The 27,398-nt window shown below is 38.5% G+C and overlaps 2 protein-coding genes across 6 annotated transcripts in view; one reads left to right on the top strand and one right to left on the bottom strand.

Annotated features, from left to right (window-relative positions):
* The window catches only part of LOC103048917 (trifunctional purine biosynthetic protein adenosine-3-like), a 37,289-nt gene extending 11,566 nt beyond the window's left edge, over positions 1-25,723 (top strand). For all 4 annotated transcript variants that reach the window (XM_088144639.1, XM_088144640.1, XM_088144642.1 and 1 more), the window contains 16 exons: positions 75-200; positions 2,475-2,562; positions 3,291-3,376; positions 3,865-4,033; positions 4,345-4,576; positions 6,224-6,318; positions 8,243-8,352; positions 9,431-9,638; positions 11,020-11,271; positions 11,555-11,707; positions 12,994-13,197; positions 15,095-15,244; positions 15,790-15,920; positions 17,469-17,610; positions 20,178-20,293; positions 21,139-25,723. In XM_088144639.1, the coding sequence (XP_088000765.1) occupies positions 75-200; positions 2,475-2,562; positions 3,291-3,376; positions 3,865-4,033; positions 4,345-4,576; positions 6,224-6,318; positions 8,243-8,352; positions 9,431-9,638; positions 11,020-11,271; positions 11,555-11,707; positions 12,994-13,197; positions 15,095-15,244; positions 15,790-15,920; positions 17,469-17,610; positions 20,178-20,293; positions 21,139-21,366 (2,490 nt within the window). In that variant the 3' untranslated portion in view covers positions 21,367-25,723. The remainder of the gene's footprint in view (positions 1-74; positions 201-2,474; positions 2,563-3,290; positions 3,377-3,864; positions 4,034-4,344; positions 4,577-6,223; positions 6,319-8,242; positions 8,353-9,430; positions 9,639-11,019; positions 11,272-11,554; positions 11,708-12,993; positions 13,198-15,094; positions 15,245-15,789; positions 15,921-17,468; positions 17,611-20,177; positions 20,294-21,138) is intronic.
* Positions 25,724-25,811: 88 nt separating this feature from the next.
* LOC103067155 (trifunctional purine biosynthetic protein adenosine-3) overlaps positions 25,812-27,398 on the bottom strand; it is a 54,050-nt gene continuing 52,463 nt past the window's right edge. For both annotated transcript variants that reach the window (XM_007427241.4, XM_025166080.2), the window contains one exon: positions 25,812-26,941. In XM_007427241.4, coding sequence (XP_007427303.1) covers positions 26,744-26,941 — 198 coding nt within the window. In that variant the 3' untranslated portion in view covers positions 25,812-26,743. The remainder of the gene's footprint in view (positions 26,942-27,398) is intronic.

A 27,398-nucleotide genomic window follows, 5' to 3' on the forward strand; every position in this document is an offset into this window, starting at 1 on the left:
GAAATATAAATAAAATAAAAATGTGAATTTCATTTACCATATATGTAATCCAATCTCTTTTGCTCTCCTCCCAGTGTTTATGCTTTGTTGATGGAGCCACTTTTATTCCCATGCCTCCAGTCCGGGTCCAGAAGCAGCTGCCGAATGACAACGAGAGTCCAAGCATTGTTGGAAGAGGAGCCTTTGCCCCTTGTCCTCAGGTGCATCAAGTTTACTCCACAGTCTTACATGAAAAATCTCAGATGCCAAGAATCTGTACAGTAATCTGTTTTTAGCGGATGTCTTTGGAAACATTTGGTAACTTTAGTAGCCTTCCTGGGTAAACCATCATTCAACTTTTTCTTTTTCAAAGTTCAATGATATTAGTGGCTTCCTTTGTCTAAAGAAACAAAGATGCAGTGCACAGAAGGCTATGCACCTCATTCACATTTGGAGCCACTGGCATCAGCCTCAGAACACTAGGGTAGGGATGTTTCTGCCTGGCAGGGGAGGATAAGAGAGTTCTGTGTTTGGTTAGAATGGTATTGTAAAAGCTGCATTGGTATATATCCAGTCAGCAGGGCACTAAGGACCTTCCTCAAGAACTCAATGGGACTATGGAAGACAACACTGGAAGTCAACTCAAGACAGCTCGCACAAGTGGCCATCAAGTACAGCAATACCAAGGTGATGCACTGTTCCTGCTGCTGTTCTGCATAGGCTTGAACCCCCTCAGCCAGATAATCACAAGGACTGAATATGGATACAAGTTAAAGAGTGGAACTACCATCAGCCACCTCCTCTACATGGATGACATCAGACTGTATGCTAAGAGTGAACGACTCACTGATCCACTGACACGGATCTACAGTAAGGACATTGGGATGTCATTTGGATTGGAGACGTGTGGCCAGGTGGTAGTAAAGAGAGGGAGTGTAGTTAAGGCTGATGGGGTGGAACTATCAGTGGGCCACATAGCAGACATACAGACCAGCTACAAGTACCTTGGTATCCCACAGTCACATGGGAACCACAATGAGGAGGCAAGGAAGTCAGCAACCTATCACCAAAGGATAAGATAGGTCCTGAAGAGCCAGCTCAATGGGAAGAACAAGAACCATGCCATCAACACATATGCCCTGCCAGTCATCAGATACCCTGCTGGTATAGTGAGCTGGCCAAAGGAGGACATGGAGGCTGCCGAAGTGAAGACCTGGAAGCTCCTCATAATGTATGGAGGTTTCCACCCCAAGTCCAACACCCAGAGACTGTACACCAGCTGGAAAGAGGGCATGCTGGATCTGGTGAGTGTCAAAGCCACTGTCCTAGATGAAACCCAGAGCATCCAGGAGTACATCAATAAGATGGCACCCAAAGATGAGCTGCTGAGAGAATCCCTGAGGCAGCAGCAGACATGGGAGGAGGTTCAAGCAGAGGAAGTGCCATGGCAAGACACTGCATAGGATGCACCATCGACAGATAGCTGAGGTGGCTGACATTGGGAAATCCTACCAGTGGCTAGAAAAGGCTGGACTAAAAAACAGCACTGAGGCACTGATCATAGCAGCATAAGAACAGGCATTAAGCACCAGATCCATAGAAGCAAAGGACCCAAGGTGCAGATTGTGCAGAGAGGCCTCAGAGACAGTCCAACACATAGTGATAGGGTGTAAGATGCAGGCAGGAATAGCATACACCAAACAGCACAACCAAGTAGCTGGCGTTGTGTACAGGAACATCTGCACAGAGTATGGGCTAGACCCCCCCAAGTCCAGATAGGAGATTCCACAAAAGGTTGTGGAGAATAACAGGGCTAAGATCCTGTGGGACTTCCAGATCCAGACAGAGAGGCTGGTACTGGCCAATCAACCAGACATCATGGTAGAAGACAAGGACCAGAAGACCGCAGTGATGATAGATGTAGCAGTGCCAAGTGACAGCAACATCAGGAAGAAGGAGTATGAAAAGCTGGAGAAGTACCAGGGCCTGAAGGAGGAACTCAAGAGGAAGTAGAAAGTAAAGGCCAAAGTGGTCCCAGTGGTGGTAGGAGTGCTTGGAGCTGTGACAGAGCTCTTTGTCTAGAAGAGTGCAGTGCCAGGAGCAGCTAAGATATTGCATAGAACCCTCAAACTCCCAGGCTTCTGGTAGAGGACCCGAGATTGAGAAAGATTTTCCCATAGGGGTGAGAGGAGATTTTTTTTGATACACACACATGCATGCACACACACACACACACACACATGCATATACATACATACTGTACACACACACACACACACACTGACAGTATTGAATGATTCATAGGTATTAATCAATGGCACCTTGCTAAATTATGCCCTTCAGTTTAGGTTGTAATGCATACTGTATTTTGGAAGATGTGCTATTGTAGCAAATGCAGTGCTTAAAGTCTGCTTGATTTGTGTGTGTGTATCTCACTATTGAAGAGAATGCATAATAGAGAATTCTCAGAGTGCTCATTTCCTATGACTTATTAGGTTTCTGAAGTTCTTCTAGAAAACATCAAAAGCACACTCCTTCAACGCATTCTTGAAGGTATGAAGCAAGAAGGCATGTCATATGCAGGTAAGGGGTTATACTTACTTTTGATATTTCTTAGGAATTGTTGATTGTAAGTAGATCAGGGATGCACAATGTATGGCCTCAGGGCTGCAACCACCCCACCCCACTAAAATCTTGGATGTGTCTTCTTAGTGCTTCCAAAACTCACTATAGAAATCTCAGTTCCAGCGTAATAGGAAAATGAAGGGGGGGAAAGCCAAATCTTATTTGGGGAGGTAGAATTCTACTCTTTTAAGTGTTAAAATAAATAGTAGCATGAAATAATTAAGGGGGAAATGGTTGCTGTTTGGAGAATGGCCTTTGGCCTGCTGTGCAAAGCCTGAGGACTGACAGAAGTTGTGAATCCTGTCTTAGTCCAGCTGCTTGCTGTGCTTAACTGAATGCATCTGAAGGAGCTTTTGATGAACAATCCAGTTTTCTGCAAAATTGTCTGGTCTAGTTCTGACACCCTGGATGTGACTCTGGATTAGTCTCTGAGTGTGTATGTGGAATCCCTTGGAAATCTACATCAGCTGATTTTCTTTGTTAGCAAAGGGTCGCTTCAGGGTATCATTCAAAGAGGTGCCACCCTACATGCATCAGGTAAGGGTTGATCTGAGAGCAAAACTGATTGGGTGCGGGTTCCTGATTAAAAATACAAACCCTAACACCCGCAGGCAGAAAACATAGATAATATATTCTGTTTTAAGACATGTAAACGAATTCATTATTTTGCCTTTTTTCCCATGCAGGTGTGCTGCAAGTAGAATTAATGCTTACTAAACGAGGTGTGGAAGTTTTAAGTGTTGGCTGTCATTTTGGTGACCCACAATGCCAGGTAAGGGAGAGGTATATAATTCCAATGAAACAGTAAATCGATAAATTAATATTTTGGGCTAGATTACTTTTTGTTGTGGCAGTGCAGTATTAAAGCTGGTAATGCTGAATTAGCACTGTGAGCTAACAAAGAAGAGGCTGCTATAGCTTCTAGGACAGTGTTTCTCAACCTTGGGAACTTTAAGATGTGTGGACTTCAACTCCCAGAGCTAGCTGGGGAATTCTGGGAGTTGAAGTCTGTACATCTTAAAGTTACCAAGGTTGAGAAACACTGTTCTAGGCTATATTTGCACTATTTTCTTCCATAGAGCTCACCTAAATGGAATTCCCATTGCTTTTCTACTTTGCCATGTTCCCTAAAAATATTATTCTTCATATCGGTGCTTATACAGGTACAGTGGATAAACAAAAATACAGCATCTGGGAAAACAGAATTCTGAAGTTAGAACTGCTATAGTACTTGCATTTGACATTTAAATACTTTTGTAGGTAGTTCTTCAACTTCTTAAAAATGATCTTTATGAAGTTATCCAAGCTGCAGTTGCTGGCCAACTCTGCAATTCCACATTGGCTTGGTTAGATAATTGTACTGCTGTGTCAGTTGCCATGGAAAGTGGTGGCTATCTGCAACATCATAAACAGAGCAAGGAAATCACTGGTAATTCTCTTGTTTTTATGCATTTTCAGACTCAGTCTTTTCTTCTGATGCTTGATGATAGTCATGCCTTCTTGAAGAACAGTATCTTAGAGACGTAATATTCTAAATTATTTGCTAGCTATATCCTTTGTGAAGAGTTTCAAAACAGAAACAAATAATTAAATGTGAAGGGTTCTTTTGCCAGTAGAAAATTTGGCTCCAGTCATCACAAAATATGGGACCTATCCATACAGTTGCAGTACAATAGTAAATACTTCTAGAAAATATTGTGAGAAAAATAATGAAGCCAATTTTCTGTTTAATTTGTATAGGGCTTCTACAGGCTAAAGAGTTAGGCCTTGAAATCTTTCATGGAGCTACTGTAATAAAGGAAGGCAAAGTGCTGATTAATGGAAACAGAATCTTTACAGTAACAGCTGTCAAGCAAGACCTCATGTCAGCACTTGAAGATGTCTACAAAGGACTAGCAGTCATTTCTGTCCAGGGTGCAACCTACAGAAAAGAAGCTACCCATCAAACTATAGCATTCTTCAGACAATCTGTGTATGTGAACAAAAGCTCTGGAAAATAGCATGTGCTAAGCTGTCATTTATGGCTTTTCCTAGGATTTTCTTGCAATCAGCATCTTAAAGAAAAAATGGGAGTTGTTCTCAGAATTTATATCTCAGAACAGCTGAAAATAAAAACTACATCCATGAACAGGGCTTATATAGAGTTTAATCAAGTTATATTATTTCATTGGTGCAAACTGAAGATGTAGAAAAATTGCTCAGAGGAATAATACCAATTCTACTTATTTAATTTCTGGCACTGTTGTCCATTTTTAGTTGTAAAAATGGCTGAACCTGGGATATACTTCTTGGAGATTATTTCATTCTCCTTGAAGGCTGATGTGACTTCCACTTTCTTGAACGAAGCGATGGTGAGGCCTTGGTTAAAGAAACCAAGTTTATACCCAATAGCTACTTATCACTTAGTATCCAATTTGTCTTTCTTCTGCAAACATTGGAACATGTGGCGGCATTTTAACTCCAGACAATATTGGAACTGAGACAGTTTTGGTTTCTGGCTGGATGACGTACATAAATGTCAGTGATGGAATGGAACTATATTGAATCCCCTGACCTGCTCAGCACCTTTATTGACAACACTGTCTATAATAACAAGTCTCAGCCCCAAGCTGACCTAGACTGATCTCAAAAAAAGCTAAGCAGAGTCAATTCTGGTTGGTATTTGTTTGGGGACCACCAGGAAGTTTTAGGACTAGGCTAGAAATGTCCCAGAAGAAAGTAGCGGCAAATAACTTCCATGCTGTGTCCAATAAAACTACATGAAGTTACCAGAGCTGAATTTCATGTAAGGGAGTCTTAATATTGGCTTGTGAGAGAGAGGGTATCTCACAGCCTGGGCATCATCTTCACCATCCTCAGCTTTGAGTTAGGTTGCAAGAGAAAAACAGTCCCTCTAACGTTGAAGGAGCTAAAAAGAAAAGGACCAAAATATAATTTAAAAAATAAATGTTATGAACAATCTTTTTGAGGCTTTGATTCCAAAAATAACTGGACATTTTTCCTCTGTCCACAAGGGAAGGGCTTTGGATCAACCCCCCCGCCCCCGCACCAAATCTTCATGCTTAGGTGCTTTAATTGGGAAGAAAAGGTGTTGATTCCTTGTCTGAGTAGGAGCCGTGCTTTGGGCATGTCTCTATGAGTCTTTCAGGAAGGCTTGGCTACTGGCCTACAGTCAGCAGCAGAAATGAATGGGGGATTACCTTTTCGCTACAGGCTTAATACCAATTCATTTCAAATCATAGCAGGCCAAGTAAACAATTCATTCTATTAAATAATCCATTATAACATTTAATAAATGTTATTCCTTAAATAAGTAAATACCAATAAGCAATACCAATCGATAAAACACAATATAATTGATATTATTTATCACATGTTAAAATACACCATTGAGCAGAAATCAGCTTCTCAATAGTTCCAAGTACAGGAAGTATTAATTCAGGTTTCTTGTGTTCTTATGCAGAACTTTCTCACATGTCCTGCTGTCTCTCTGGTTGTAGCTCATCTAAGAGCAACAGCAATCAAAGTGGTGGTTGACCTTTACTGTATTGTAATCTTTTTTTACGAGTCCTGCAAGTGCCTGCTTTAATAATTACAACTGCATTTGTTTCTGTTTGAGGTCTCCATCATATGAAGATAGAATTTCAGATTCTATAGCTTGCAGTATCTTGGATCATTCATCTGTGTTACCAGCTGCAATGGGTTCCAAGCTGGGTAAGGAGAGGATACATGGATGAATTCTCAAAGAACTTGGAAGAAAAATATGTTTTTTGTTCAGTGTGAACCAAATAACTTGTGGCAAAAGTTTCCTAGATTGTTCTCTCTTAGCTCAGGAGATTCTTCTCTAGTTCTTTGCATAAGGCCAGTTTTCATGAATCAACAGCAGCAGAAGTGGAAGTTTTTCCACCATGGATTTCATTGTCTCATAGGGCTGCTTTGTTAGTGAACTGAAATTTCTGGTTAATTGGATAATAAACCTGTATGTATTTAAACCAAGCAGCAAGTTGGATGGACTCAGTGGCGATAAGTGTACAGTTGGAAGACCTGAAAGAACAGGTTATTGGCAGATTGTCATGGAGAAAATCTATCTATGTGGTTGCTAGGAGTCGAAAACTACTTGATGGCACATAATTAATCAATCTTATAAACTGCATATGCCAAGGACCAATTCATGAGAATCATTCCCTATTTTCTTTCCCACAGTGGAGGGAATGTCTTTTCTAAGATGACCTCTGGTTTCACCCATGAGCGTATCATTTAAAAGCAAATATGTTTTTCCTTTGGAAAGTGTTGTCATACCTAGGTATACTTTTAATTGATAGAATGATCAAGGAATCATTTTCAAGTGATATGAATCCATTAACATTTTTTGTACTTAACTGGTTGTACCTCTACTTATTAATTTACTAACTTCATACGCACAAGCCTTGATAAAGTGTAATGTTATAAAATATTCATAATGGAAGCTGGTTGCTTCTCTTTTTTTTTCCCTAGCTATTTTGCTTACAATTCTTTTGCCACAGGCTGACGTAGTCATTGCTGGCAGAGCTTCTTCTGTAGAACTGTCAATATATTTTGATTGTTCCACCTTCATGTATGGTAGCTGTTGAACAGAATATAGGAACAGCTGTTGGATTATAAAGCTGCTGCTCAGTTTTCATCTTCTATTAGCAACAGAGTTAGCATCTGCTGTTCACTGCTAGTATAACTAGAATCTCAAACAAAAAAAGAGGCAAAAGGGGCTGAGTTGTAAATGCATTTTTACAGTTATATTTGCCATATAGAAAATCTATTTTTATACTGGTAATGTGTTACTAGTTGGAGTTGTTTCAGTGAATAGTGTGAAATTTCACACTCTTATCCCAGGGAAATTTGCATTTCTCTGGTTTGTGATAAGATAGACAGACAGACATATAGACAGGCAGAGTTAGGTCTTATACTTAAAGACCTTCCCTAATTGATGCCACCTACAGTTCATAGTTTAAGTATGGACCTATAACCTTACTTGATTATCTGTGATAACAGTGACTATTTTATTATTGAAAGCAGCAGGGTTCTTGGTTCCCATGAATACAGAAATTCGTTCTGGGTAGCTGTTTTGATTCATGTACAGCACATATTGCAGCTCACAAGATTATATTCCCAGTAAATGTTGAAATGCATCATGTAGAAAATAAGTGATTTCAGGGGCTGGCCCTTAATCTGACATCTAAGGGGAAGTTCAGCTCTTCTATATTAGTAGCATCATCAAGTACATGCTTTGTCATGTACTGAACAACCAATATACTGTAATCTAATATCACAGAGCAATCATACAATTGTCTCACATTATTTTAAACAAAATAGTTTCAGATGAAGCAATAAACATATCATACATAGTTCTAAGTTATTATGTGATGAGAGAGGCCACCAAATTATGCGCTACAAAATGATTCCTGTGCATATGTGAATCCGATATGAGAACTTAGAGAGTGTTATCTCACCCACTTGTGTATTTTAACTTTCTCCAGCACCCTGCCTTCCCCTGTGACTTCATCCTGCTACAAGAATACTGAATTACAAGGGAGAACAGTGATGTTTTAAGTTTTCAGAAGCAATGTTACGGTCCATAATACCTTATACTTCTATGGGTTTGCAGGTTGCTATGGGCATGACGGGATCATTCCTGCCTTCTTTGATTTGAGAGCATCTGGTTATCGTGATCCCATTCTAGTATCCCATGCTAAAGGCATTGGGACAAAACTTAAGGTAAACAGAGGCACATCCATCTTTAAATCTGGATTGCTTGTACATAAGTATGTGATTAAAAAAATATAAGCTTGCTCTAGTCCGATCAGAAGGGAATGGATTGTTCATAAGGACAAAATCACCCACTTATTTTTAACTTCTGTTTATATTTTTCATTACAGATTTTTGTAGACTGATCATGCTGATAACATGCAGTCAGTCCGCTTTACATAGCTATTCCCCATAATTTCAATAAACTCTGCCTTTGCCCCTTTGTCTTTTTCCCTTCCTTTTCCCTTTTTCATTTTGCCTACCTGCCTGGATTGATGAGATAATCTTGCTGGACAAAGTATCTTCAAACATTAAGGTGGCACTAAATACAATATACCTGAGGTGGGGTTTGTTTTTTAGGTATTTGTTTGCCCTTTCTCAAAGTTGTGATTTGTTGGTGCATTTATATTTATTGCTTTTTCTGGTTTTTATTAGATTGCTAGACAAGATAACTGGTCTGATTAAAGCAAGACCATACAATTGATTGTACTTTGCTGTATTTATTTACTTATAATAGTTGTTTATTACCTTTAATGATTGTAAATCTCAAAGTGGCATTATGTTCTTAATTGGTTTCCTTGTCCTGAATGATTAACCACAGTAAGGCCTTATTGACCCTGAACTTGTGCTTTTCCTTACCTGTTTGTGCCTTGCCTGACTGCTGTTAATCTATAGGCCATTTTTTCTAGCATCAAACCTTTTTTTCCTGGCATCAGTTGCTAATGTGGAAAAAAGCCAGGGCTTGCAATAAGATGCTGGGTCAAAATTCTATTTGAGAATCCCAACCTCTTTTGTGAATGAGCAGACTTTACTTTCACCAGGAATGATCCCTTCCACTGCAGCCTTCTACATATCTCCTAATCATCAGAGAAGAGGGAAAATTTACCACTATACTCTTCCACTGCACTGATGGAAGCTTTCTATTAGCCAAACAATACTGGCTGGTTTTAAACTGAGTTTTTGGCTCCGTCACATTACATCGAAGTCATATTTTATATGAACAATTATTTACATTACAATTTGTAGCTAATTTGTATGTTTTTTACAGATTGCCCAGTTGTGCGATAAGCATGACACGATTGGTCAGGACTTGGTGGCTATATGTGTCAATGACCTACTGGTTCAAGGTGCTGAGCCTCTCTTCTTCCTTGGCCATTTTACCTTTGGAAAACTGGATGCTGGTGTGGCTCAGCTCACTCAGGCAATCTCAGATGGGATAGCTGAAGCTTGTAAACTGGCAGGATGTACCTTCCTTGGTATGAGTCCTTTTTAATCAGTTTTTAACCTTCTTCCCTGAATACTAGTGGCACTCATTTTCATTTGCAGAGTTTGAATCTGAGAGCACTTCCACACCACAGCACTTCCATTCCCTAGTCCCTAAGAAAGAACTTTGAAGCCATTTTACAATCATCTTAATTTCTGCTGGGCTTGAAACACTGAGTCTCTGTAGAGAACACTACAAGCCAAAAGGAAGTCACCCAAGCAGTGTCTTGACCTCCTGGAGTAAGAAAAACCTCCTCACCCTCAATCCAAACAAACAGCTACTACCCCTCTTCTGCACATTTTCAATATATGTTACGCACATTTGTCTGTTTACAAACCAACCAGACAAAACGTTCTGAGCTGTTCTTACGAGGGGGAACTTCCTGGCTGCAAAGACACAATTCTTCTTTTGTATGTAAAAGCATAACATGTTATGATAAAATGTTGGCATTATTGCAACCAGACCCTTGCTCTGATACTTTTAACCATGGTTGTCAACTGCTATGGCAACTGAAGAAAGAGAGAGAGGCATTGTTTAGAATGTTACAGGGAGGCCACAGGAACAGGATGCTGAAGCTTTTGGGGAAAAACAGAGTAATTCTACACTGTATAGTGTAGGACCCAAGAAGAGGGCTGATGTAGGAGTTCTGGCCAGTGGAAAAATGGCCTGTCCCTAGCTCTGCAAAGTTCTGGCACTGCAGATACAGCATAGCACAGCCAGATATAATAAACTCATCTTCAGGTGTGAATGTACTTCTGGAGTTGGGCAAAATTCTTGTGGGTGTATCCTAATTAGGGGCTGTTCCAGATAAGAACACACCCACGCCCACACCCACACATAAAATAGGGAAAATCCCATCAATTTGTTGTTTCCTTATTCCATGAATGGAGATTAACAAGAATTTATCTTGCTTTCTTCTTTTATAAAAATGATGTAATGAAACTATGTGGCACTGATGGGGAAGCTTTTTCTTCAAGTTACTAATCCTAGTAACCTGCTAGCATTGTACTCAGACTGCATACAGTATCACTCCTATAATTATATACATTTAAACTATCAGTTTAAGACTGATGGAGTGGCTAAAATAGACAAAGGACAGGCCAGTTGTGGATCTTACAATCTTAATACGGAATTTGGCATACAACAACTGTACCTGTTGTATGCACATGTCTGCAAGTTTTAGAAGCATCCCACCAATTTATTTGTGCATGCTTTTGTTGGCCTTTATCGGTTGGCCTTTTGTTGTTGTTGTTCTTATAAAAATCAGAAGTCAGGGAACTTTTACTGATTTCTGCCATTTTAAGCTGAATTTCAATGGAAAGATGGTTTCTAGAATTTCTTAGAATGGACTGTGGTTAATTTCTCCCTCTTAGGAAGAGAAACTAATGAAATGCCTGGCACATATACAGCTGGAGAATACAACCTGGTTGGCTTTGCAGTTGGTGCTGTGGAACGAGGCATGACGCTTCCTCAGAAGGGGAGCATTGCCAGCAAAGATACTGTAATTGGAATAGCTTCTTCAGGGCTTCATCACCAAGGATTTGACCTTGTGAGGAAGATTTTTTTAACATCATCCCTTCATTATTTCTCTCCAGTTCCTGGTGGATATAGTAACCGCACCTTAGGCACGTAAACGTCTGCCCCTTTTTTATTCCATGCTTTTCTTGGAAAGAAATAATGTTCTGGTATTAAGCATTGTGCAAAGAATACACACACACACACACACACACACACAGAGTTATATATAGTTTTACTCTGTTAATTGCATCCCTTTTTTACCTTCTGTTAAATGCCTAGGATAGTCCCAAGAACATTCTGAGATTAGGAATTTAGTTTATTTTGTTTGCTTAAAAAACAGAAAAGAGTTATCTTCTGTTTCTCAAAATTAACTTCCTTGTATCTTAACAGGAGACCAGTTGCTGACTCCGACCAAAATCTATAGCAGAACCCTGCTTCCTGCCCTCCGTTCAGGAAATGTAAAAGCCTACATCCATATTTCTGATGGAGGATTGTTGGGAGGCTTTTCCCAGATCCTTCCTGAATGCTTTAGTGTAGTTTTAGGTAAGTAGAAAAAGCTTGGAATGTTGTACCAAGTGTAATCTGGGGCCAAATGTTTTAAAATATTTTCATGTCTGATAAGACCTTGAAAAAAATCTGCTAAAGAATGAATGTAGACATGTTCTTTAGCAAAACTAAAAGACCTGCTGTGGCCCCTTGAATTTGGTGGAATGGAAAAGAAAGAACTCCTGGAATGTGGTTGCTTCAGTGGAAAACTCATCCAAGAAAGGATGGAAGAGGAGGACCACTTCCTTAGAAACAGAGGCTGAAAGATTCATTGTCTCTTATGCTATCAGATCCAAGGTTTTGTACACAGCTCTGAGAGGAGAATTGGAATCTAAGGATATAAGAATAGATCCTTTGGGATTCTGATCATTTCAAGAACCAACTGCTTGATTTTTAACTCATGATCTAGGTTTAACAAGAAAGACTTAAATTGGAATCCCCAACTTTGGGGGGCTGGTAAGCACATTTGGAATTTTGAGAGCATCTTACTGGTAATCTTCCAAAATGGTTGTGGAGAGGTTACCCATTCACAAAATGGCTGCCATGGAGAACATAGCAATTTGATAAATTGTTCCTTTGTCACTGGCTATTTATCACTCCCTGTCATCTGGATTTCCTCTGTTTCTCTTTGTCTTTTCTTCTAGGTATATTTCCAAACAAAGCCACCCATCATTTTTATTTTCTAAAATAGCTTATAAGGCCCATTTGCTGTCCAGAGGTGCTTTTGGAAATAAAGATGGTACTAGAGACTAGCATTTGATGACGCTCCCTGAGTGATTGCCAATTATTTTGGATCTTTTTATTTTTTAATTTATTATTGTAATTTTGTAATTTTAATTCATTTTAATTGTTTTGTAAACCGCCCAGAGTCATTTAACGAGACGGGCGGTGACAAATGCGATAAATAAATAAAATAAAAATAAATAAATTTTGCATTGCAACATGCTCACTTCCCATTTCTTAAAATGGATTTAAATATGTAAGCAAGAAAAGGTCATTGGGGCATAGTTTCTGGAGGACCCCAAGGAAAATATCTGTGACACATTGGACCTTACTGGAGACCAAAGGCCCAGATAATTCATTTTGATCCTGGGGTCTCCAATCACATTCCTCTCAATCACATTCTCAGCTGCCTGTATGTTTTTTTCCTCCCTTGCAAATCATAATTTTGCAAGGGCTGAACAGATGAACCTATGCTGTGATGTTAAAGGGAACAGAATATAATCTATATTTACACTGCTGTGTAAGAACTGTGCTGTGCTTTACAAATCATCTGTTTTTAGATACCCGTAATTGGAAGATTCCATCAATCTTCTCTTGGCTCCAAAAAGAAGGAAACCTCTCAGAAGGGGAGATGGTGCAAATATTCAACTGTGGGATTGGTGCTGTTTTGATAGTCCAGAGGGAAGCCGCCAAGCAGGTGCTGAAGGATATCCAGAAATATGAGGATGCGTGGGTGATTGGAAAAGTAGTTCACCGAGCTGCAGGTTACTGAATTGTCTAAGCATATATAAGAACAGCTTTATCTTCTTACTGAAACCAGCTAAAGTGTGGGAAGAATTCTACTTGGTTTTAAACAATTTGTGTTAGCTTTCTGCAGCTATATCAGAATTTATGAAATACTTCTGAAAACCCATCAGATTTCAGAAAATAGTTACAACTGTTAGAAGGTTGGGACATATAGGCATACATACATACACACACACATACATTTTAGATATTTGTAGACATTTTGGATATTTGGACATTTAGATGTTAGAAACACTTGCCTTTACCTGCTTGTGTAACATGAAGTAAAAGCAGGCCCAGCAATATGCCAATATTCCCTTTCCTGTATGTATGGTTGACCTCACAGTAATTGACCTTATTAAATTATCAAAAGTGTTCAGATGACCCTTCACAAAGAGAGATAAGCGGTCCTGACCTTGTTTCTTAGGGATGTAGATCAGGGCAGCGCCCGGTGAACAAGCAGAGTGATAAAGGATACTTTACATATGGCTGTAAACAATCAAGGTGATAGAAATTAGTTTACATACAAGAAGGGAGAATCTTAATCAGGACCAGAGAAAGGGGTCCTGGGTAAAGGGAGGAGTATGGATCAAGGTAACTGGCTTTGATTGGATCAGAGGGTCATGACTTCTTAATGTAGGTCTGAATGTAACAAAAGGTATATAATATGCTGTATGGCGGGGGTCTAGTGCGGCTGCCCACCTAACTGCTTGCTGTCATTGCTTCTGCACTTGGGTGAAGAATAAATCTCCTAACTTCATGCAATTTGTCAGTGTCTTTACTCCCGGCTCAGAAATGGACTTGGTAAGATAACTTTTTCTTCCAACACGACCATCCTGAAATTGTTTTGGTTCTTAAAAATCACCATATGGTTTTTCAAGGCAGGTATATATCCAGTGCTGAGTTTGTTTTAATAGAGAATATAGATCAAGATTTAACTCCAATTGAAGGGGAGAGTAAGAAAAACAGATATTCATATTCATCTCAGAGCTATTCTTAATAATTTTGTGCCCTATTACAATTAAATTTTACCCATATAGACACTAGAACTAGAATTTCAAGTCTCAATTTCAATATGCACTATTCATTATGAGAGGCACATTCTCACTGTGCATTGTCTTCTTGAATGGATTCTCAAAATGCATATAAAACCTTACTGCAGTGCAGTATTATAGTATATGAGCGTATTAAGAGGTTTGTTCCTTTGAGTTCAGTGGGACTTGAACTCAGTGCTGCTTATTTCTGAGTTCAGGTGTATACAGATGTACTACATATTGCTTTTCTGGGTGAAAGAAATAGAAACAAGGCCTTCTTTTTAATCTATCTTTTTCTATTTATTTTGTTGTGATAGATAATCTACACTGGCCATTCACAATGAAATAGTCAGAATAGACAATTTGATTTTAGTATCCTTTAGTTCCCTAAGGTTGTGTAAATTGTGGTCTAACCTTTATGGATGTTTGGTAACTTGTGTTAGGTAACCTGTTGATTTCCAGATATTTTGGATTACACTCTAGACATTAGCCATTCTGACTGGGGTTGCCTTAGAACTAAACTTCAGAAGATGTCAAGGTTTCCTATCCCTGCCTATGTTATGAAAATGCTGGCCTTAGATGAGAAGGAAGCTATGCAGAACACTTTACTAATTACTATTTTCTTCCAATTCTTTTGTGGTATGATGTAAAAACTCAGAGTATCAGCTCTGGAATAATGATCAGGAGAAGTGCAAGAGATTTCTGTTCGAAAGCATACAGTAATTACAGACAAGGTTATCCCTTCAGTAATTTAGTTCAGAATATCTGGAAAAGATCACATTTAACAGAATTCTAAATGTAATGCTTGTAGTTACTATATTTTAAGCATATGCTTCTTCAGGATATCCCCATGTAGAAATCAAGAATCTCTCTGAAGCGCTGCTACAGAATAAATGGCCATCTTTGAAGGATGTTTCTAATGCAGAGAGTCAGCTCCAGACCACACACAGAAAGCACAAAGTTAAAGTAGCTGTTCTTATTTCTGGAACAGGTAGCCATGCAATTATTCTCTATGGGCTAAAATATTTTTTGCAATGAGAGACTGCTAATATCACATTGTATATTTGATGTATACATCCATGTCTTATAGTTGAAGTTGCCTGTCTGTACTTTTCATATTGTCCTGAAGCTACTTTCTTAAGATTTGTGAAAATTCATCACATTTCTAGTGGTTATGCTCTTGATCAAACTGAAGAGTCAGTAGAACTTCCATTACCCAAATTTAATTATGGTATAATTAGAAATATATTGTTTTTAAACATTTTCAGATGAGAAATTTTTAATAATAGGCTTTAATCTATTAGGTGATTAAGAGACCTTTCACAATAAAAGGAAGGGAAAATATGGACTTACAATTTCTGTCTGAATAACAGAACAAGCCTTTCTTGTTCTGAGCCTCATAATAAACAATGTGGTGATACACAGTCACTGCATTAGTAATGTAGCATTTCTGTTGCTTGTCCCAAGAAAATGTCTTTTTGAGGCATTTCCAGATATGCTTTTGATGCATTCTGTATGTTTTTCTTTTATTTTGAGGCACAAGCCTTTCAGCACTCCTGGTATATGCAAAAGAGCCTGCAAGTTGCTCCCGGGTAGTCCTAGTAATTGCCAGTAGGTCTGGGGTGGAAGAACTGAGGAATGCAACCCTGGCTGGGATCCCTACCAGAGTAAGGACATTCTATTGTTTTCACTATTCTCTTTCCCACCTAGGAAAGTAACCCAGAATTAAGGTTGTGATATGCAAGGAAGCTTTGTAGCTATCTGATTTACACAATCTCATGTTTTGCTACTTCTTTTTTATTCCTTTTTTTGAAGTATTGCTTTCAGGCTGCTTTTTGCACTAGTTGGTATAATTGTAGTGTGCAATTCTCAATTGTAACGTGCACTCTAAAATTTTTTATGTTCACTACTTTGGATGCTCCACAAATATAAAGGCCCAAAAGAACCCAATTCATTAATGTATGTTTAGTTCCAGGTTAAGATATAATCTAATATTAATTTGAATACATCTCCAAGCCTAGTAGCAACACACTCAAGCTGCCTTTACACACATACAGTAAAGGTAGATCACTACAGCCCATTGTTTGAGGGGAGCATGCCTTGGGGGCAGTGGCCAGCCAAGCCCAGAGGCAATAACCTCTTTTAGGATGCAGAGGCAATAACCCCATCTATGGAGTGCAGGCAATGCAACAGCAGCTTACTTGCCACAAGATTTAAAGTACAGAGAGAAGTATGAGGGAAATATTACCCAAATACATGCCTGTTCTGCTGCCAGAGGCTCCTTCCAGGCAGCAGATGACACCGCCAGCTGATCTAATGGAGCATAGCATCTTCTGGATGGTCTATGCCAAAGCCCCCAAAGTGCAGATGTCTCCAACTTATATCTTAAATCTCACTTTGTTTTGACCAAAAAGTTGTCCTTGGGCCAAGTGTCAAGGAATCCTTATCAGGGTATGTCTGGGTCTTTGCAGGGGTGCTATTAGGGAGTATCCTGGTGCTGGCAGAATATTCATCTACTTAGCTTTGTGTCAGGTTTTCCACATTGGGAGAAGTCCAAGTGCAAATAGATAAATAGGAAAAGAAGTAAACATGTGAGGAGAAAAATATGGTGCCACACTATACTACTTCTCCCAAAAGTAGATATACATTGCAGCCATATGGGTGGAGATGACGTTTCCAAGACTGACTTCAGTGATTAGTATCAATAAGCATCTGCAAAGTTCAATAAACTGTAGTGGGTACACTGTAATGTCCTTTTGACCCTGGCACTCTCAGTCTCTGTGGTTATACTTTCTGCTTTCTTTAAGTATGACATAGATAATGAGAAAGAGCCCTCTTCTTCCCTCTTCTTTCTCCTTAAAGGCAACTTGACTGGGAGTCAGTCAGCTGTAGTATCCTTCTTCCAAGTGATGAATTAGTTGTAAAAGATCTGCACAATTGTCTATCTTTGTTATTTGAATTGTCATACACATTCTTTTTCAATAAGGATTGCGGTATGGAGAAGCAATAAGTGTGGAAGAAGGACCTATACGTTGCAAAAACTGGGAATGGAGGGCAATGTATATATACATTGAACTTTGACACTTTGAAACCTCCTAGATGGCTTTCAAATGTATATTGGTGAATGTTGAGAGAACTGCTTTCAGTGTTCACCCAAAGATGGAATGTTTAGGAGTTTTTTCTTTTCCTCTCTAATTTCCTCTTAACTTTTGTAGGTAATTGACCATAAACTATATGGAAGCAGATCAGAATATGAAGGCACAATTGACAGTGTCCTTGAAGAATTTTCTATTGAGTTGATTTGTCTATCAGGATTTATGAGAATTTTGTCTAGTAACTTCCTTAGGAAATGGTATGGTAAGCAACTTAGATGAACTATTATTGTAACAGTAATGGTTTTTAAAATTGTTATTAATTCATTCATTTATTTAATTTATATAGCCGTCCAATCAGCACATGACTCAGGGTGGCATACCTCATCAATAAACAGCAATAAATTCATGTAAAACAATATAATAAACAAATAGAAAAAAAAAACAAAATTCAAAGACATGAGGATACAAAGTGTCAGGGAAATACATCCAGCAGGATCAGTACCTGGGAAAAGAGCCAGGTCTTCAATGTCTTTCAAAGGGCAGGCAGGATTGGGGCCAATCAAATCTTGGGAGATGCTGTTGCAAGGGGGAGAGGCAACAACAAAGAAAGCATTTCTAGTGGATCCTGCCAGATGGCATTGCCTAAACAACAGAACCCAGAGCATGCCAACCCTTTCAGATCTTGCCAGACAAGAAGAAATAATTGGAGATAGATGGTTCTACAAGTAGCCTGGCCCTGAGCCATGAAGGACTTTGTAGGTGAGAACCAGTACCTTTAATTGCACCCAGAAGCTCATTGGTAATCAGTGCAGCTCATGAAGTAGAGGTGTTACATGGGCATACTGATGTACTGTCATAACTACCCATGTTGTTGTGTTCTGGTCCAGTCACAGCTTCCAAGTGGATATCAAGGGCAGACCCCATGTAGACTGCATTGCAGTAATCCAGTTGCAAGGCACCAAGGCATGAGTGACCATGCCCCCAACTGGCACACAAGATGGAGCTGTGCAAATGCCCTCTGATCCACTGCTGCCACCTGCTCTCCAAGCAGAAGCCAATAATCTAGGAGGATTATTGTGCAGTGGGTTTGTTTGGGGCAGTGTGACCCAAAGCAGAAACAAAGATGGAAAGCCTCCAGAGCCAGATGGTCCAAAAATCCACAGCCACTTGGTCTTACGAGGGTTGAGTCTAAGCCTGTTTTCCATTCGGGTCTCTAAAGGCTCCAGAAATGGGACAGAACCTCAATGGCATCATTTGGGTGACCCAGGGTTGAGATGTACAACTGAGTATCATCAGCATACTGATGATATCTCACTCTGTGCTGACAGATGATGTCACTCACTGGTCTCATGTGGATATTAAATAGGAGTGGAGGGAGACTAATGCCCTAAGGCATCTGAAAAACCAAACACTTTTGGCTAGATCTCTAGCCTCCCCCCCATCAAACTGACAGGAACTAGCCCCAGAGAAAAAAGGAGAACCACCATAGCACTTTGCCTCCCACTCCCAATCCCTGAACCAGTCCAGAAGGATACCATGATTGATAGTATTGAAGGTTACTGAGAGATCAAGGAGGACCAGATACAATGTATCACTCCTATCCTGGTTCTAGTCCCCCCACAAGTCCTCAAGTGTGATCAATGCCATCTCTGTACTGTGCCCAGGTCTGAAACCTGACAAGAAAGGATCCAGATAATCTGCCTCATCCAGAGCACTTTCAAGCAGCAGCCCAACCAGCTTCTCAACAACTTTCCTTATAAAGGAGAGATTGGAGACTGGAAATTATTCAGCATGGTTGGGTCTGGTGATGGCTCCTTGAGGACAGGATGGACCACCACTTCCTTAAGCACATGCAGGCCCATCCCTTCTCTCAAAGATAAATTCACTACTTCTTGCACCAATCACATACCATCCCATTTCTGTCTGTATCCCAAAGTTTGTTCTGCCATATTTCTGCATTCCATGTAGAGATTTTAAAAATGAGATGAACTAAAGATATAAAAATGTTCTAATAAGGTGGTTTGAGCAAGAGTTCCACTCTCACTGAAGAAAGATTTAGGAAGTATGCTGTTGCCATTGCATGCTGAAAAAATGAGCCAAAAATATGTCATGTGTTGATTTTTCTTGTTTGTGTGACTATTGTATGGTAGAGTTCATGCTCTTTTCAGAGTGTTGGGTCCATATGAAATTTTGAGGATATGTCAGGAACAGTCCCACACTTGGGAGTGGGAGACTTGTCTATTCACTGGTTGACGTAGCAGAAATGGCCAGACATAAAATATCTGTTTATCAGAAGGCAGACCAATAAGAATGCTTTGTGCCATTTTTCCTATTAGCTCCCTTTGTTTCCTACCAGTACCCATCTAACTGTTGTTTTTTTCCCTGGGATATGGCTAGCACCATCATCTTTATTTTTTAATAATGCCTATATGAGCCCATTTGGAACTTATAGGTGTCCTTGGAAATAAAGATAATGGTGGGATTACATGTTTTGCATTGCAGCATGCCAACTTGCTACTACATTTTATTTGACTTTTAAAATAAAGTTTTAAACATTTAAAAAGTCAAGAGAGAGGGGGCCTTGCAGAGGCCAGGAGAGGTTTCTGCTTTGGAATTTGGATTTGGTATATTTACTCCTCATTACTACTGAGAAAAGATATTAGCTGATGAAAGTTTGTCATATATAAGACAACCCTTTCTATTAGCCAGTAAGGATTTCTGAATTTCCAGACTAAACACGTATAATCTAAAGCAATTAATTTTAATTAATGATTTGCTTGCTTCTTGTCCATGCATTTTGATAATTCCCAATATGATTATTAATTGTAGGGAAGATGTTGGGAACTTATCCATCACTTTCACCATTAACTAAAAGAAGAGACGCCTATAACCAAGTACATCCATCTGCAGACAAAATTGTTGGCTGTACTGTGCATTTTGTCCTTGTAAGTATGTTTTTCTGGATTTGCAATAAACGCATGTTTTGTGTTCTATATATTGGTAAGTAATAATTATTCTGTTCACAAATAGCATGGCTTGTCTGTTTGCTGTTTAGTGTAACTGCATTTATAAATTAGTCATACCTATCAGGTTTGGCAAGTCCTTTTATAGAAATTGGAGCTATGGAATATTGTTATTCCTCTAACTTTGTGTAAAAATTAATAGATTTGTTGTTTGTGTTTTAATCAGGGGAGTATTTATATTTTTATAATTTTATTGTCTTGGTTTTAACTGTAAGCTGCCCAGAGTCTGGGAGAGATGGGCGGCATATAAATCTAATAATAAGTAAGATAAAATAAAAATAAATAAAGGAATTAAAGGAATTAACTCAAATATTCCTAATTAAGTTATCTCCCTTCTGTCCATAGTCCATTTACATTTTCTGGTAACTAATTTTATGGAATTTACCCTCCGATGCAACCATGCATAACTAAATGCTCTCCAGATGTATTGGGCTACAGCTCCACTTACTCTTGTTAGTGTGGAGGGCAGCATTCTGCTCTGGCTACTCTAATATATTGGATGAGGAGTACTGTCTTGATTTCATGTTTGAGCAAAATTCTTCATATGCTACCTAAATAAAATATCCTTTTACTGTATCTTTGCCCCATTTCTAAATGTTTTCTTAATCCACTGTCTCATATGCTTGTGAACATTTCTATTCATATTGTAACTAAAGTTTCTAGTAAGTTTCAGTGATACTACCCTGTCTTTAGTTATTTCTCCTTCACATTAATCTTAATAAGTAATTTTCTTGATAAGGGATTTTTTCCCCTTCTCTTTCTTTCAGGAGGAGACTAGTCCTGAAGCAATAATTTTACAAGAGCCTGTATATGCGAAGGCAGAAGATGCACAGGAGACCTTATCTGAAAAGATCAAAGAAGCAGAGAACCGCGTCTTTCCCATGGCTTTGCAACTGGTTGCCAGTGGAATGGTGCAGTTGGGAGGAGATGGAAAAACCTATTGGAAAAGAGAAAGACAGGAGCCAATCTGCCAAAAGGAGAAGCAGGACTGTTAATGCTTCTGTAGCAACAGTTTAATATACAGTATGTGACAAATGACAATAGTTCAAGTTCTAATTCAATTTTGGTTTCAGTTTGTCACATCCTTTTATACAATCACTAGTTTTCTTTTTTTATACACAGTTTCAGCTTCTCTTCCTTGAATCAGAGCATTAGGACCAGCAATGGTTCCTTGGGGTGAGGAAAAGGTGGCCCATGGGCACAATGTGAGCTACAAGTAGTTCCCCTTCCCAAAGGCAGATGACTGCAGCATGAGACACTGAGTTTGGGCTTCTTTTCTACCCTACTTATATTGCAATAACTAAAGCATAATTGTCAGGGACTTCCTCACCACTGAGGCTCACCAAAAAAGTCAGCCCAGGAGATGAAACAGTTATAGATGGCCCTGGTATTTGCTGCCACTACCTCCTCAGCCAAGGATATAGGAGCAAGACCGAAAGAAGGAAATGCCTTCCCCTTTCTATTAATTGAAATGGCACAAGGGTAGCTTAATCTCTGTTATTTGTAGTTAATCTGCAGCAACTGAGGCCCTAGATTACAAGCTCCTAAATCAAAATGTTCACTGCTTAAAGCAGTATTTACTGTTTATTAAGACTCAAATAGCAAAGAGGAACATGTGTAGGTGTTAGATCAATGTTTTTCAAACTTGGCATCTTTAAGATGTGTGGACTTTAAGTTGTGTGGAATTCTGGGAGTTGAAGTCCACACACTTTAAAGTTGTCAAGTTTGAAAAACACTGTGAAAAAATGTGTTAGACATTAAGAAAAGGATTAAGCAAACAGCAGATGTAAAAAACATAGCAAATAGGTCCATCCAAAACAGAGATTATGCCTCAAAGAAAATAGCTAAGGCAGGGCTTTCAGCCCATATAACAGAACAAAGTAACATGCAACTCAGAGAATTGTGCACTTTCTTGAGAATTTTGGGTATGTTGGATTTTCCTCCCTAAATCCAGGAAGACTTCATCATGGAGTGGTCTTAAATCCCTTCTTTCCTTCCTCACTATCATGTTGCTGGTCCTGGAGAGAATTCCCAAAAACAAAAGTCAACCTCTCCCAAGCAATTTAACCTCAAGGCAAGGGATGAGTTGTGTTTGTTCAGGAATTTAGCTACCTGGCTCTCCTGGGTTTCGATAGGAGGTAGAAGGTAAGAGGTAGAAAGGATCAGGTTGCAAGTCAATTGTGTGTGCATTCTGGTCTAATGTTGGCAGTGGTGTGTGTATGTGCTATCCGGAATTTGTTTTCCCGGGGTGTCTATCACAATAATGATCTGAAATGCCTTGGAATCCATTATCTACATACTATGCTGTCTACTCTTGGATAAATGAAAAGGCATTTAGGTTATGGCCTATAATTATCCTTAGGTAGCACATTAGCTCATCTTCCATCCTGGCCCTGTAGAGATGGCAACTATGGTTTTTCTAGTTTTAAAGAGGCAGATGCCACAGCACAAATCCTATGCAACATTTAGAATAGCTTCACAATCTTTCAAGTAGCGACATGTGTTGGATGCAAACTGGTTTGGCTGTTACAGAGCCTGCTGAACAGCACTCCTGTTTAGGCCCATGTCTCATTGCAAAATGGAATTCAGATGCTTAATCACATTAAGAGTAGCATAAAGAAGTTTTAATGGAAATATCTAATAATTGTATACCAAGTATATAAATAGGAATTAAACCTGTCTTTGTGATCAAGAATAGTAAGCAACTTAAGTAAACTTGATAACACAAATAAACTTGAGACTCGCTGTTCATGTAAAGATTATCAAATGTAGTGAACCAATTTCATTGTTCTGCAGTCATCTTGAGGTTTAGGGTTTTATTCTTCTAGGTTTAATTATCAGTAATTTTTGTGCTACAATGTCCATGCTTTCATGGTTACAGGGAAAAAGAAAACTATTACTAGCAGATGACTATTGTTTAATGTCTTTGTGTATTAAAGGAAACCTCCAGCAAGCATATATAGCAAAGAGGCTTCTGGCACCTTAAAGGCCAACCACTGCTACGACGTAAGGTTTCCTGGACCATAATCACAATAGGTAATGGCTACCCCTCTGGAAACTTCAATAAGCAGCTCTGTGATTTAATTTTTTAAAAATTATTTATGTTATTCTTCCAGCACAATCCTTAGTCTCATGAAGAAGCAGTATTTTAAACGTCAGCATGATATACCATTATGAAAATACATTCTTACTAAATGTTGTGTAGCTACTGCATATTATTGTACACATCATATAAAGAACAGCCAAGGTTATATCTGGTGTGGTAATTCACTGCTATCTGTTTCCTTGTAGCTTCTAAATACCATGTAGTATGTTGGCTCCTCCTCCTCCTCAGGTGTGCACATAGATGTACATTCCAATTAAAGAACTAAAACAGCAATATCTTGATGCATCATTCATAGTAATTCTAAGTAATTCCTTTCATAAACTTCCAGTCAGTCAGTCAGTCAATACGGGATTTGGGGTGCTGGGTTATATGTTTATATAATTCTGTTTCAATAAGGCCAATAATAGTGCTAAAATTGGCTTCTTTCACATCAGAGCAGTTAAATCTCTCTCTCAAATGTTATATGGCTCTCAGATGTGCACATACAACAACCAAAAGTCCTTAGACACAATACAGTCCCAATTCTTAAGAGTGCTATTCAGTGTACCTCTCTGCATTTCCAACGCAGCCCTTCGCTCAGAAAGTGGGCTGATTCTTTCGATTTTAGGGGCCTGTCTATGCTGCCTTTATTTTTGGCTCAAGCTTAGGTTGTCTAGTAATTCCCTGGCTGCTACAATACTTTTTGATCATTCTTCCTTCTCCTGGAAAGTTGGGATCCAGAATGATTTACATCAGTGTAGTTTTTCAAGTAACAGCCTCCTAGCTCTGGGGCTTCTAAAAGCAAAAGCGGCAATCTGGCAGTGGATGTATGACACAGCCCTTCAGAACATTAGGGGCTGTATATTAGGACCCCAGATCCTAACTGACACTACTTAAATGGAAATCCTTCATGCCAGCAAATTACAATATTTACCCCTCATCACCTGCCCATCACATAATAGAGATTTTTCTTTAGCCTGTTTTAATGCCTTATCCTCTGCAATATTATCTGCAGTAACATCCCTTTTACAGAATGAATTTGTCTCTGTGCTCTGGAGGAACCCTGAGACCCTAACCCACATGTTCCTGATGCCCTTTTATAGTAACCTATACTTTATCCTCATCCTTCCACCTATCAATAGGAATCCATTTTGTCTGAGGACAATCATATTTCTTTCTTACTCTCAGACCAGAACCCCAACACTTCCAGGAGAATCACAAAATTTCTTTCAGCTGCCACTGCCCTAAGTAGGAAACTACTACTATTTTTTATTTTTTTATAATAAATATCTTAATTTTGTTCTTGAAGTCTCATAGTGTCAAGGTTTTATTTCTCCCTTTATATTTTGTCATTGACCAATATACAATTTTATTTATATACATTTACATTCACATAAACTCGTGTAAACATATATTCACTTAATAGCTCTATGTCGCATAGGTACAGTAGAACTTCAGCATTCTTGGCTTAAAGTATTTTTACTAATTAATTTGTCACATTGTTTCTATTATCTAGATTATATTCCTGTATTCACTGCACTGTAGTAAATTACTATAAGCACTTTTATTGATGTTTTAGAAACATTCTAGATTTTAGGCATTTTTCTGTTTTTTTCCAGTTAATGTTTATATATTTTCTTCTAATACCATGGCTTCTTGTGCTCTGTTCTTTTTCTTTTCAGATACCTACTGTTTAATTTGCTGGTCTGTAATAAATATCTATATAATTCTAGTATGCAACATGGATCTCAAATACTTCTCTGTAAAACACCCAGCTTTAGGAAATTGTAAGGCAGCAATTCCCAACCTTGGCAATTTTCAGATGAATGGACTTAAAACACTTAGAATTCTCTGCAATGGCCCTGGAGAATTCTGAGAGTGAAGGTCTATGCATCTGGAATTTGCTGAGGTCAGAAAACACTGCTCTAAGACAATACATATTAAAAGAAAAAATAAGTACTATATTTTTTGCTACTTGACATTACCTCTATCGAATTATTTTCTAGGCATAAGAGGCCTGGCTGATGCCCCCATCTTGCCCATCAAGAAGGATGGGCTTAGTTTAGTGAGAGTAGCAAAAGGATATATAGTTGAAACTGCTTTCCACTATTAATGGATAAACTCTGAATGATGTCAAGTGATGCAAGATACAACAGATGACCATTTGTGTTAAATGGCCTGAAGCAGGAACTCAATGATTTATTTCAGGTCCCAGAACAATTAATAAATGTTTTTCATTATCAGATTTCTCTGAACATCTTCTTTTTCCTAGAAACCAACAGATGTTACAACTTATTTTCAACTATTCTACCTATGAATGGACTTTTGTTTAACCACCAGAAAGAGATCCATTAATATGAGAATTTTGAAACATTTTATTAGATTAGGATTTCAGATCACAGAATCTTTGGATATAAAAACAGAGTTAAAAGGAATATCATAGTAATACTCTGGATTCTGATCATTTATGTTAATAACAAAAATAAAGTTCAGTGGAAATACATATTTATTCCCTTTAAAGACAGTAATAAAATGCTTTATGAAAAAGTATATATTATTTAGGCAATAATTCCATTTTTTGCTTTCAAACACGAATTAAATGAATTTCTGTTTATCTTCATAATGTTAACTGTTAAGATAAAAATATCCTGAAAAAAGATTGTTGCATGATTCCATAATGAAAAAAAAACTTGAATGTTTCACAGTACAACTTATTTAGAAAAGTGGTGGAAGGATTTGTCTCACATGGGAGATCAGTTAAGTATAGTTCTGTTATGGAATGATACTGCTTTGTTCAACAATACTGCTATGTTCAGAGTATTTAATACAGGATTACAAAATACAAGAACTTTTGTTATCACTACTATGGAAAAGAAAATGAAGGAACTTGATTCTGAATTACCTTAATATTTAGCAGGAAAAACTAGGTTCTTTTAAAATGGTTAATTCATATTTGTGATTATGACCTTTTTGTGGTGTCTTTCTTAGACCTGATTTAAACATAGAATTTGACACCTTGAAGCAGAATTCTGTGATAGGTAACAGGTAAAATGGCAAACTATTTGGAGCAAGTGGCTCTCCACATACTTTTCAGATAACAACCTGTTATACTGTGAATGGACTGATCACACAAATGGCTTGTCACTTACACCTTTCTCCATATAGTTCTGTTTTGAGTATAAGAGACAGCAAGTTCATTTCTGTTATTTTTATGATCTATTGGCTTGAGTTACTCAGAAACCAAAATATGAACCAGAATTTGTTGCTGTTTTTATCCCCTCTATGTTTTAGTTATGCTTTTCCAAATTCCAGCACAGCTTCCCGTCTCTTCCTAATTGCACTGCTCCACTTGCCACCAGCTGCATAGCAGCAGGGAAGGCTTTGTGTTCTGCCTCCTTCACTCTTTCTGACAAAGTCTTCTCGGTGTCTCCAATCTTCACTGGAACAGCTTCTTGAAATATTATTGCTCCAGCATCAACTTCTTCCTGGAGAGAAAAGTATAAAAACTTTAGCGAGATGCAGAGATACACTTTTTCCTTTAAAGTTATCTGCAACAATACAGGATACATTGAGAGTGGCTAACTTAATTCTTAAACAACAAACCCACATAGAGAAAACATTCATTGGCTGGGATTATGCATTGTGCTAAGACATGGTTTACTTAAACATTGTTTATTGAGTAAATCCCACAACTAGTTTATTTAACTCCATGTTTTGTAGCATATATCACAGTTGACAATCAGCAATGGCTGGGATCACACAGAATTCTAAACCACTGCCTCTATGAATTTAGTTAGCTATTGAAGAAATCATAAAAGCCACCGTACTATGAAAGCCAGAAAAAACATGAGTAAACTATACAATTATTAGAGCAAATAAAGTACCCCAAACAGCTCCATCTACAATTACTTAAAATTCTCAGATTCTTTAACATAGCCTGTT

Source organism: Python bivittatus, unplaced genomic scaffold, assembly GCF_059951505.1.
Source record: "Python bivittatus isolate LINGU-HERP-01145 unplaced genomic scaffold, Pbiv_v1 ctg000350_np1212, whole genome shotgun sequence".
Taxonomy (NCBI): domain Eukaryota; kingdom Metazoa; phylum Chordata; class Lepidosauria; order Squamata; family Pythonidae; genus Python; species Python bivittatus.